The following is a 13,006-nucleotide window of genomic DNA, read 5'->3' on the forward strand; positions in this document are numbered from 1 at the left end:
TCTTGGAATTGTTCAAATTTGCTTCCTTGGGAAATCCTCTTTTCCCCAGATGGGTCAAGTTGGGAGCATCAGGATTTTGGGAATATGAGTGACCTCTGGCTGGATGGGCTTTTCCTTATGGCTGGGAATGTTGGGATCCATTTACCCTCTGGAATGAGGTGTCCTGGGTGTGCCAGAGCCGGAGTGCTGGGCTGCCCTTGGGAAATCCCAATTCCAAACTTTCCATAGGGAATTTGCCCTGAATTGAGGATGTGCTGGACTGTTCCAGTTGTTCCGAAGGAAGTTTTTGTCCCTCATCCTGGGAAAAAATACAGGGATATGTTGGGTGGGGCTTGGAGCAACCTGGGATAGTTGAAGGCTCCCTGCCCATGGAATGGGATGAGTTTTCCAACAGAAACTGTTCCGTGATTCCATCATTCCCATGATTCTGATTCCACATCCAGGATCCCAAGACTTTATCCTTGTGCATCCCATGGAGCCAATCCCAGGCTGAACCAAAAGGTGGAGTTGGCATCTTGGAAAACTCCTGGCCTGGAATGTTGTGGTGGCTCTCAGAGCCGTTAATCCCAAAATCCGGGAGATGAGCTAGGAAAGACCTGAGCCACATTCCCAGGAAAGGTTGGATTGGATGGGATAAACACATTTTCCCAAGATTTTTTTCCCAACCAAACCACCTTGCTTTGGGAGCTCATCCCGCTGTTCCATATTGTCCATAATCGTCTCTCTCCTCTTTTTTCCTCCATTTTTTCCCACCGTCGGAATTCCGGGATGGGGCATTCCACAGCTCTGCATCCCTGCCTTGTTCTCGGAGGGGCTCCTCCAATGGGTATCACTCTCTTCCCTCTCCTTCCCTTTTCCCAGAATCCAAGAAAATCCCGGCAGAGCCTTTCAGGGAGAGCAGGATTGCAGGAACCTCATCCCGACAAAATTCCTGAGGCTGCATCCCAAGGATTGGTGCCAGCCGGAGCCTCCGGTGACCCATGGATGCTCCTGAAGGACCAGGCTGGCTCCATCCTTATCCATTTTTTCTTGGGAATGGCCTTTTGGGGCTAAATTCCCACTGAACTCTGGGATTTATGTGAACTGGGAATCTTTTCCAGCCTTTCTTTTTTTTTTTGGCCTCATCCATGTTGATTTTCACTCATCCTGGATCCAAATCCGGGTTGGAATCCATGATCTCCAGAGCTCCCTGACACCTGGATTCCCTTGGATTTATCCTCGTTCAACCCATCCTGGCTCCCAGCAGAATTTTTATGGATTTTCCTCCTTCCAGCCAGCTCTGTCTGGAGGGAGGAATTTCATTTTTTCCCACTCCCATCCTGATCCTTCCGTGCTCCTGCCTCATCCCTGTCATTCCCTGTTCATTCCCATTCATCCCAACATTCCGTCCTCTGAAATTCAGCTGGAATCCAGGAGACCACCTGGAAAACCACTGGGAGAGCAACAGGAAGGACTTAAAAAAGCCTGGAATGATGCAGGGTTAAAATCCAAGTTGATCCTGGAGAGGATGGATGGGGCAGGAGCTCTTTCCCCAGGATTTCCCACTGGATTTGCCAAAGGATTGATTGATCTCTAAAATCCCTTCCAACCCAAACCATTCCATGATTTCAGGCCTGAGCTGCCTGACATGAGTTTTTTTTGGGAATTAGAGTTCCAGAGGTAACCCAGGGAATGTGGGAATTCTCTGCAGCTCTCCCTTCTCCTTTCGGTCATCCCGGATAAAATTCCCATTCCCTACCAACACTAACCTGTGCTGGGAGCACGTGGATCGTGGGATGGAGGAATGGCTGCTCCATGTGGGAATCCCAGGCACCTCCCTCCACATGGAATTCCCAAAACACTCCTTCTAACAAGCAGCAGGACTCAGGAACCAGCAATTCCCAAGGAAAATTAAAACTTGGAATTTTATAGGAAGGGGGGTTGGAATTGGATGATCCTTAGGGCGCTTTCCAACCCCAACCATTCCATGATTCCATGTGGAAAATCCCTTTGGAGAGCCAATCCCTCACCCAGTCCCGTAATTAAAACACACCCACACGTCATTGAATCCAATAAAATTCCAGCTGGGAGAGAATTCCATGCTCCTTGGATGGATTTCCAGAGGTTTTGCTTTCATTTCCAGCCTTTCTGGGGTCTCTGGGAGATGCAGGAAAAGGGGAGGAATACTGGCTCCCACTCTCCTTTTCCAGAAAGGCAAATTGGGAATTTCTTGGCTGCCTCCCAGATTTGGGATGATCCCAAAGGAATTCCCAGGTGATTTCACCCGAGCCCTGTCCCATGGATTTCTGGATTATCCATGAAATGTGGGATGAACCACAGCCCCTTCCCAGATCCAGAGGCGATGCCAATCCCCCATCCCACAGTGCTGCTCCCACTAAATTTTTTGGGAATCACACAACTACAAACCCCCCCGCTGCTGCTGCTTCATCCCTGCCATGATCCCAGGATGGGATAGAGGCGGTTCCATCCCATCATTCCCTAAAAAAGGTTTAACCTTGGAGAGCAGATCCCTGGGAAAAGCTCAGGAATGTTGGATCTTCTCCAGGATGGATTAAAGAGATAAAACTACTTTTCCGGCACCTCCATCCCGCCATTCCTCACCTCTCTCCTCTGGCTGTCCTGGATTTCCTGGGAGAGATCAGTTTGGCAAGGATGGAGATTCCGGGTGGATCCAACATGGAGAGGGGTTTGATGTCCCATCGCTTCCTGATGTTTTCCTTTCCCTCTCCGCTCCCGCAGTCCGCGGATTCCGACCTTCCCTACCCGCCGCCGCAGCGGGAGCCCAACGTTTACATGGTCCCGCAGGGAATCAAACCCGTCCTGCAGCGCACGGCCATCGAGGTGAGCCACGGATCCGGGAATGGGATCCAAGATGGATTCTGGGGTGCGATTCCAAAAAAAAAAAAAAAGGAGGCTCGAGGGGGAACTTCTGGCTCTTCCCAATTCCCTGACAGGAAGGTGGAGCTGGGGGTGTTGGGATCTGCTCCAAGGGAACGAGGGATGGGAGAAGGATGAAGTTCTGGGAATGATGGATGGGAGAAGAATGAAGTTCAGGAACAAGGAATGGGATAAAGATGAAGTTCAGGGAACAGGGGATGGGATAAGGATGAAGTTCAGGGAATGAGGGATGGAATAAGGATGGAGTTCAGGGAACAGGGGATGAGATAAAGATGAAGTTCAGGGAATGAGGGATGGGATAAGGATGTTCAGGGAACGAGGGATGGGAGAAGGACAAAGTTCTGGTTGGATATCAGGAGGAATTTCCTCATGGAAAGGGTGGTCAGGCATTGGAAGTGCCCAGGGAGCTTTGGAATCCCCATCCCTGGAAGTGTCCAAGGAATTCCTGGTGCTGAGGTAGGGATCGGTCACAGGTTGAACTCGGTGACCTTGGAGATCTTTTCCAACCTCAAGGATCCCGTAATTCCCACCACTGCTCGTCCTACATGGTTGGACCTCCAGGTTCTCCTCCACTGCCGAGGAGCTCCATGGAAACCTGGAATCAGAGTTTTGGCTCAGGATTTGGTGTCCCCTGATCCCACAGATCATGGCCTGGGGGCTGAGGAACCTCAAGAGCTTCCAGCTGGCCAGCGTGACCTCGCCCAGCCTGCTGGTGGAGTGCGGGGGGCAGCGCGTCCAGTCCGGCGTCATCAAGAACGTCAAGAAGAACCCCAACTTCGACGTCTGCGTGCTCTTCATGGAAGTGGTGAGGTCCCACCGGGACTGGGGTGGTGCAGGGGGAAAGGAAGGCCCTCAAAAATGGGGTGAAGCACCTTAAAATCCTCTAAAAATGGATCTGGTGGAGGACCTCCAAGTCCCATAAAGGTGGATCTTGTGAAGGGCCTGGAGGTCCCATAAAAATGGATCTTGGGGTGAAGGACCCCAAAGTTCCATAAAAATGTGTCTTGTGAAGGACCTCAAAGACCCATAAAAAGGGATCTTGTTCCAAAGGATCTGTAGATCCCATAAAATTGGATCTTGTGGTGAAGGACCTCAAAGTCCTATAAAATATATATTTTGTGAAGAACCTCAAAGTCCCATGAAAAAGAATCTTTTGAAGGGTTTGGTGGTCCCATAAAAATGGCTCTTGTGCTGAAGGACCTGGAGGTCCCATAAAATTGGATATTGTGGTGGGGGACCTCCAAATCCCATAAAAGCAGATCTTGTGCTGAAGGACCTCGAGGTCCCATAAAATCGGATCTTTTGGGGACAGTCCTGTAAAAATGGATTTTATGGTGAAGGACCTCGAAATCCCACAAAAATGGGTCTGGTGAAGGACCTTAAAACCCCATAAAAACGGACCACGTGGTGAAGGACCCGGAGGTGTCATAAAATTAGTTTTTCTGGTGAAAGACCTCAAAATTCCACAAAAATGGTCCTTCTGGTGAAGTTCCTTCTGCCCTTGGATTTTTGGGGGATGGTGCAGAACCTCTGCCTTCCCTTTCCAGCCTCATTCCATCTTCCCTTCCCTCTTCCCGCAGCGTCTGCCCAAGGAGAGCCTCTACAGCCCCCCCATCATCCTGAAGATCATCGACAACCGCCCCTTCGGCCGGAGACCTGTGGTGGGACAGTGCACGATCCGCTCCCTCCAGGAATTCTACTGGGATCCCTCCCAGCAGGACACGGGGGCACCCCAGGAGCAGCCAGGTACGTGGGAATGTCGGGATTTGTGTCCTTCACGGAGTCATGGAATGGTTGGATTGGGAAGGAACTTGAAGATGATCCCGTTCCACCCCATCCATGGGCAGGGACACCTCCCACTGTCCCAGGTGGATCCAAGACCCAGTGTCCAACCTGGCCTTGGGCACTGCCAGGGATCCAGGGGCAGACACGGCTGCTCTGGGAATTCCATCCCAGCCCCTCCCTACCCTCCCAGCCAGGAATTTTTCCCAATATTCCATTGAAATCTCCCCTCCTTCAGTTCAATCCATTCCCCCTTGTCCCAAGTCCCTCTCCTGACTCCTTGGAGCCCTGGATGGGATGGGGATCATGGGATTGGGATCTTGGAGATGAGCTTTAGATGGTGAGAAAAGTCTGGATGAGTTTGGGATCTTGGAGATTAACTTCATGTGGTTAGAAGTGTCTGTGAGATGTTGGGATCATGGAGATGAACTTTGGATGGTGGGAATTGTCTGGGATGAATTTGGGATCCTGGAGATGAACTTTGTGTGGTGGGAACTGTCTGGGATGAGTTTGGGATCATGAAGATGAGCTTTGTGTGGTGGGAATTGTCTGGGATAATTTTGGGATCATGAAGATGAACTTTGTGTGGTGGGAATTGTCTGGGATGATTTTGGGATCATGAAGATGAACTTTGTGTGGTGGGAATTGTCTGGGATGATTTTGGGATCATGAAGATGAGCTTTGTGTGGTGGGAATTGTCTGGGATGAGTTTGGGATCATGGAGATGAAGTTTGGATGATCTGAGTGGTCTGATGAGATTGGGATCATGGAGTCGGGGTCTGGGAGAAACTGGGAACACTCCTGGAGGTCAATCCCACGGTTCCTGGGCTCTGGGATTCCCAAATCCCGGGGTCACGGTGCTGCCCTGCTCCGGTTGCAGATGACGTCAGCCTCACGCCCAGGGACGACGTCCTCATCGACATCGATGACAAAGAGCCCCTGATCCCCATCCAGGTATGGAAAATACGCTGGGAAGATCCCAGATTCTTTCAGTGCTCTGGTGGATCTGCTGAGGGTGGATCCAAGGTGCCAGTGTGAGGCCGGATCCTCTTGGATCCATCCTTTTCCAACTTTCCTGTGTTTTCCCTCCCTCTCCTCACCTGCACAACCCCAAACTCCTCCTCATTCCCTCTGTTGGGAATGAGGGGCTGGATTTGCTTTCCCGATGGAGAGAAATCCGTGCCAGGTTCTTTCCAAGGAAAGCAAAAATTCCCTGAGGCTCCATCGTCCTTGCTCCGTGGCCGGGTCTTCTTTTCCCAGTTTGGCTCCTGGCTTGCAGGAATTTTACTGGGCTGGGGTTGGGGAATCCCCAATCCCAAATCCATGGTGGTGGGAGTTGGGAACTGGTGCAGTTCCAATGAATTTGAGGGATCTCAGCATTCCCTTGGGAACGGATCAGGATGGACACACCCCTGGAGCGTCCGTTCTTCCAGAAACTTCCTGTATCCAGAGTCCTTGGATTCCTTCTCCAGCAGAGGGAATCTTTAGGACAGACCTGTGCCGAGCTGAGTGGATGCACGGATCCTGAGGTGATCCCGGTGCCTCTGGAGAAGCTGGGAATGGTGTCAGGAGTGTTTGATGGAGCTTTTCCCAGTCTCCCATCCCTTGGTGGGATATCAAGGGCTGGAATTTCCCTTCTCCCTATTCCTGGATGCCACAGGGCTGGAAAAGCTGGAGTTTCTGTAAGGGATCTGCCTTCCAGGTGTTTTCTGCCTCAGTTTCCCTGGCCTTGAGCAATTCCCGGGATGGAGGAGCTGCTGAATCCAAGATGTCCAACTTGGGCATGGATCCTGCTCTTTATCCACGTCCTTGGTGGCTCCTGGGGGTTTCTATTCCCAAGGATTTTCTGGTGCTTTTGGATATTTGTGGTGTTTCCCAAGCCAAGCTTGGGCTGGTCCCACATCAAGCTGGGAACCAGGAATTTGGCTGATTCCCAAAAAACCTGTGGATGTGGCCCTGCTCATTCCCACTCATTCCAAATGCTCATCCCAGGAAGTGTCCAAAGCCAGGCTGGATGGAGCTTGGAGAAACCTGGGATAGTGGGAGGTGTCCCTGCCCATGGAAAAGGTGGAATGGGATGAGATTTAAGATCCTTCCCACCCAAATCATTCCATGTTTCCATGATCCTATTCACAGCTCTGCTGGGTTCTTGTCCTGAAATCCTTGAGTCTCCATTGGGATCGGGACAGGAGAATTGGGAAAAGTTGGCTCCAGTGCAAAGCGTTGGAAAGGGAAAAGTAGCACCCGAAAATGCTCCTGATTGGAGCATTGGGAAGTTGGGAAAGCAGCCTCGTTCCCTCCTTTTTGCTTCCCATTTAAGGATTTATCCTTAAAATTTACAGCTGGGCTTCATCTTTTATCAGGGAAGTAACTGGAGTGTGTCCGTGGAAAACACCAAATTTGGGAACGGGACTTTTTGTTATAAAATCCCTCTTTTTAAGTCCAGGACAGAGAAACTTGTGAGAAAACTGAGGGAATAATGTGGGAATCTGTGGGATCCCAACTTGAGATGTGGAGCTTGATCCCAGTTTCCCATGACCCGGATATGGGGTTTCCCATGATCTGGAATTGGGATTTCCCATGATCCAGTGCTGGAAGTTCTTGGACATTCCCACTGGCAGGATTCCCAGTTTATCCCATTTTTCCGAGTGGTCAGGATGGGGGAAACACCCTGGGATGCCCAGAGTGGGATCGGCCATGCTCACAAATCCCTGGAATCCTCTGCTCAGATTTCCATTATTTATTCATGGAAAACCACCTTGGTGGCAAACATGCTCCCATTTTTTCCTTTGGGAATAAAACCTCTGGATAGGGGCTCGCCTCCCTTTATGTCCCCTGGAGCTCTGGCAGCTGCTCCCAGGAATGTGGGATCCCATCCCAAAGATTCCAGAGGAAGGAATGAGATGGAGCTTTGGAATCCTGGAGCTTCCTTCCCTGGGATAATTTTATTGGAAACATCTCCAAATTTGTATCAAATTTAGGGGAGAGTTTAAACAGCCGGAAAAGGGGGAGAGGGATGTGACAAAACCATTCCAAAGTGGAAAATTCTGGCATTTTTTTCCTGGAAAAAAACATTTCCCAAATAATCCCCCTGCCACCAATGGAATTCTTCAGTTTGACCCTGGATTTGTCCTTCTCCGTTTGTTTCTTTCCTTGTTTTCCCTGTTATTTCGGGAAAGGAGGGAGCTTCTTCCTGGAAAGCCAACCCAAAATTCCCACCTGGGAATTTTGGCCCTGGAAGCTGCTCCTCTCCTGGAGGTGGACATGGATTGAGGCGTGGATGGACCGTTGGGATCATTCTGCCCATCCCGGGCCAGATTTGGCAGGTCAAGGAGCAATCCCAGCCCGCAGGGACCATTCTGCTCCGCTTTCCCGGGAAAAGGGATGGATCCCAAGCCAGCAGCTCATGCTCGGGGCTCTTTGGAAGCAGGAGCCAGGATTTTTCATGGATGCATTTCTGTGTGTGGCTCCGGAGTTTTTCTCCCTCCTTGCCAAGCCTGGCTTTGGTCCCTGCTCCGAAGGATGGTTGAAACAAAGGATCCTTTTGTTGCTTTCCTTGGAAAATCGGGAAAACAACCAGAGGTGAAATCCCTCTGCTCCAAGGTTTGGGAGTGTGTTATCCATCTCATCTGAGTGGGATCAGGAGTTCAGCTGGAGTTTAAAACCAGTTTAAGTGCACGGGAATCACATCCCAGTCACCCAAAGTGAGGAAAATCCTAAAACTCATGGCTTTGGTTCTTTGGGAAAAGGACACGGAATGGGGTGTTGGAAAGGTGGAATTTGGGGAAGAGGCTGCTGGATCAGGCCTTGTCCTGCCTGCTCTGTTCCTGATGTTTTCCGAGGGTTCATTCCCGTGGGAAGAGGGTCGGGAAGGACTTCCACAGCTCCATGGGATTTGGTCTGTTTGCTTATGGATAATCCAGCTGGAAAGGAGCTGTTCCCAGTTCCCAGAGCCACGAGGGAATCCTGGTGGAAAATGATCCTCAGGGAATGTTTTCCCTATGAAATATTTTCTCTATGGGAATCCTGGTGGAAAATGATCCTCAGGGAATGTTTCCCTGGAAATTGTGGCGTTTGGCCCAAGGATGCCGGTCTGGATCTGGTGGGATCAGTGCAGGATTTTGGGAACAAGCCTGAGCTGGATAACCGGGAATGCTGTCAGAATTGGTCTGATCCTCAAACTGGGCTGTTTTCTGGGAAGAACCTCTCATTCCTCCCCCTTTTCCACCTCCAAGGGATCCTTGGAATACTGGAGCAGCACTGCCGCTTCCTGCCCACGGATGTGATCCCGGGTTTTGGTTTGCCCAGGATGAGCCGGGCTTGGACCTGGGCTTTGATCCTGAGCATTCCCAATCCCATTCCAAATCCCCCTGGCTCAGATCCTTCCCTGGATTCTGGGATAACTCCCTGAGTTTGCAGCCCTCAATATCCAGGAAAAGGCCTCTCCTCTACTGGGAATTACTAACAGCTTTTCCATATTTTTCCCCCTTAATATCCCATTTTTCCTCTACCTCATTCCAGCTGTTTGCTGAACATCCCTAAAAACAAACCTTGCACTCATCCCAAATTGTCCTTATCCTGGGAAACTCCAGGGTTGGGAATATTAGTTTGGATTAATCCCATTAATTGTTGCTTTTGCTGCTGCGTGTTCATCCCGGTTCCCGGAATTCCTTGGATAACGGATCATTTTAATTTGTAGCTTCCCGAGGGTTTGACGAGCTCAGCACTAATTAACATCCCGGACTCCCGGGCCCCGCCTCATGTAGGTACCGCTTCCTTTCTAATTGCTAATTAATTGCTTAATTAATTAATCGCTTAATTAATGACCTGAGTCCATGAGGATACGCGGATAAAGATGGAAGGAGGCGTTTTCCTTCTGGGAATGATCCGGCTTGCTGCTTAGAAAAATGGCAATTCCAGCTGGCTGCCCCTGTGTCCTTGAGTTTTCCATTAATTCCAAAGGGAATGAGGGAGGTTTTGAAGGAATTCCGTCCCCAGCTCAGGAATCCCAGCACAGGAAGGACATGGAAGTCTGGGAGTGATCCAGAGGTTGGGACCAGGATGATCAGAGGGATGGAACACCTCTGCTGGGAAGAAAAGAAGGGAGAGCTGGGAATGTTCCCCTGGAGAAGGGAAAATTCCAGGGAAACCTCAGAGTCCCTGGAGGGGCTCCAGGAGAGCTGGAGAGGGACTGGGGACAAGGGACAGAGGGACAGGAGCAAGGGAATGGCTGCCACTGGGAAAGGGGAGCTTGGGCTGGGATCTTGGCAAGGAATTGCTGGCTGGGAGGGTGGGCAGGGGCCGGGCTGGAATTCCCAGATTTGCTGTGGCTGCCCCTGGATACCTGGCAGTGCCCAAGGCCAGGTTGGATCCACCTGGGATAGTGGGAAGTGTCCCTGCCCATGGATGGGGTGGGGATGGGATTTGAGGATCCCTTCCCTTTTCCTGCTCCCTTTGTGTCTTTTCCATGAGAAAAGCAGATCTTGGGATTTTCCTGGGCTTTATAGGGAGGGCAGTGGAGCTGCTTTGCTTTCTCAGGGATAACGCTCCAGAGGAGCAATTCCCTTCATCCCAAATTCATCCCAGTTGGGTTCTCCATGAAATCATGGATTGGTTTGGGTTGGAAGGACCTTAAATCCCATCCCATTCCACAATTTCCATGGGCAGGGACACTTCCCACTATCCCAGGTGGCTCCAAGCCCATTTCACCCTGGCCTTGGACACTTCCAGGGATCCAAATATTGTCCAATGGATGGATTTCTCCAGCCCAGAGAGATGGCAGTGCTGGAATCCCGACTATGGAAACAAAAATTCCTGAAATAACCCCCCCATCCTGTTGTCCATCCACATTTTTATTTTCCATGGATGTTTTTTTGGTTTAGGACAAAGAAAATCCAGGGGGAAAAGAACAAAAAGAGGGAAAAGCTACAAAGCATTAATTTAAAATGAAACAGTGGGAATATTAGGTGGGAATAAACCATCCTGTTGTCCTGGTTCTTCCAGGATTCCCCAGGAATGGGAGCCAATGGGATAAACCCCAGTTTGCAGCAAGATGGGAATGTTTTCTTGGGAAAACCATCCTGGTTTGGAAAGCTGGGTTCCCATCTTCCTTCCTGGCTCCTTCTCCTTTATGGCTCAGGAGCTCCGCACAAAAGCGGGAGCTGGGAATGAGGCCCAGGGGCTGCAGTTGGGGAAATCTTGGAAAAAAGCTTTTCCAGCCAAAAAAAATCCAGCTCCGTGCGGAGCGTGTGAGGGAGGTCCTGGATTTCACCGGGATCTGCCTCGGACTGGGGCGTTAATGAGGAGGAGGAGGAGTTTAAAGTGCCAGAGGGCAGGGATGGGTGGGATCTTGGGATGGAATTCTGCCCTGTGAGGGTGGGGAGGGGCTGGGCTGGAATTCCCAGATTTGCTGTGGCTGCCCCTGGATCCCCTGCAGTGTCCAAGGCCAGGTTGGACCCTGGGCTTGGATCCACCTGGAATAGTGGGAAGTGTCCCTGCCCATGGGTGGGGTGGAAATGGGATGGGATTTATGGTCCCTTCCAACCCAAGCCATTCCAGGATTCTGTAGCCCCTCAGCTCTGGGAATGCTCCCCTGGAGAAGGGAAGGCTCCAGGCAGAGCTTAGAGCCCCTGGCAGGGCCTGGAGGGGCTCCAGGAGAGCTGGAGAGGGACTGGGGACAAGGGACAGAGGGACAGGAGCCAGGGAATGGCTCCTACTGGGAAAGGGGAGCTTGGGCTGGGATCTTGGCAAGGAATTGCTGGCTGGGAAGGTGGGCAGGGGCTGGGCTGGAATTCCCAGATTTGCTGTGGCTGCCCCTGGATCCCTGGCAATGTCCAAGGCCAGGTTGGATCCTTCTGGGATAGTGGGAGGTGTCCCTGCCCATGGGATGGGATGAACTTTCAGGTCCCTTCCCATTCCATAATTCCATGATTCCTGGGCAACTCCCGGAGGAGAGGAGCTCGGGAGGAACTCTTGGACACCTTTCCTCCTCCATTCCCTGCAGAGGAGCCCTACAACATGGTTACTCTGCCGTTACTCCACCGTTACTCCAGCTCGTGCTGCCTTCCAAATCCCCCATCCCAGGACACGTTAACGGAGCCGAGTGGAGGCAATTCCAGCCAATCCATGTCTGTAAACTATTTGGGATAATTGGTTGTTTGCTGTGTTTGCTCCTTCCAAATCCAAGCCCACATTTCACGGCTTCTCCGGTTACTGCTCCTTGGAAGAGCTCTGGGTGTTGGATGGCTCCTCCTGGGAATGGTTCCCATCCCAGTGCTGCCCCCTCCCCCCCGGAATGTTCCTGATGGTTTTAATATTCCCAGCTGGGAGCCAGCCCATGGCACTGCCACTGGGGAGGGGGGAAAGTATTCCCAGGGAAAACTCCAGGATTTCCAAAGCCAGGGTTTGTAGGATCATGGAATGGTTTGGGCAGGAAGGGAGCTGAAATCTCATCCCATTCCATGGGTAGGGACACCTCCCACTATCCCAGGTGGATCCAAGCCCCATTGTCCAACCTGGCTTTGGACACTGCCAGGGATCCAGTAGCAGCCACAGCAAATCTGGGAATTCCAGCCCAGCCCCTGCCCACCCTCCCAGACAGCAATTCCTTGCCAAGATCCCAGCCCAATCTCCCCTTTCCCAGTGGCAGCCATTCCCTGGCTCCTGTCCCTCTGTCCCTTGTCCCCAGTCCCTCTCCAGCTCTCCTGGAGCCCCTGAGGGACTCTGAGGATTCCCTGGATTTTTTCTTTCTCCAGGGGAACGTTCCCAGCTCTCCTTGAACAAAAGAGCTCCAGAATCCTGGAATAGTTTTGGTAGGAAGTGACCTTCCAACCCTGCCATGTTTAGGGACACCTCCCACTATCCCAGGTGTCCCCAAGCCCCAATGTCCAACCTGGCGTTGGACACTTCCAGGGATCCAGGGGCAGCCACAGTAAATCTGGGAATTCCAGCCAGCCCCTGCCCACCCTCCCAGCCAGGATTTTTTTCCATAAAGGAGAAATTCTCCTTCTTCCAGCCATGTTTTGTTCCTGGAGCTTCTGCAGTTCTTGGGATGATGGGATTGGGTGAAATGATCCGGTTATTCCCAGGATATCCAAATGTTGGGTTCCTCTTGGGAAAAAGTTGGAGTTCCAGGGCGGTGAGAGGGAAGAGGGATGGAACAGGGATGGGGAGACAGGAAACCTCTGGATAATCATGGCAGCAGCTTTCCAGGTGGGAGTAATCTCCTTTTCCAGGAAATGTTCAGAATTTGGTCACTTGAGGTTAAAATTATCCACAAGGGATTCTCACCTGGGCATTGTGCCCAGTGGGATCCATGAAAAAACTG

At 51.3% G+C, this 13,006-nt stretch overlaps 1 protein-coding gene across 8 annotated transcripts in view; it reads left to right on the forward strand.

Moving 5' to 3' along the window:
- Positions 1-13,006, forward strand: part of DYSF (dysferlin) — a 72,356-nt gene that overhangs the window by 32,963 nt on the left and 26,387 nt on the right. For 4 of the 8 annotated variants that reach the window (XM_059845553.1, XM_059845556.1, XM_059845552.1 and 1 more), the window contains 5 exons: positions 2,740-2,841; positions 3,542-3,703; positions 4,479-4,644; positions 5,561-5,634; positions 9,380-9,442. In XM_059845553.1, coding sequence (XP_059701536.1) covers positions 2,740-2,841; positions 3,542-3,703; positions 4,479-4,644; positions 5,561-5,634; positions 9,380-9,442 — 567 coding nt within the window. The remainder of the gene's footprint in view (positions 1-2,739; positions 2,842-3,541; positions 3,704-4,478; positions 4,645-5,560; positions 5,635-9,379; positions 9,443-13,006) is intronic. The other 4 variants (XM_059845558.1, XM_059845560.1, XM_059845557.1 and 1 more) reach the window with 1 other exon arrangement.

Source organism: Haemorhous mexicanus, chromosome 4 (assembly GCF_027477595.1).
Source record: "Haemorhous mexicanus isolate bHaeMex1 chromosome 4, bHaeMex1.pri, whole genome shotgun sequence".
In the NCBI taxonomy this organism is placed as follows: Eukaryota; Metazoa; Chordata; class Aves; order Passeriformes; family Fringillidae; genus Haemorhous; species Haemorhous mexicanus.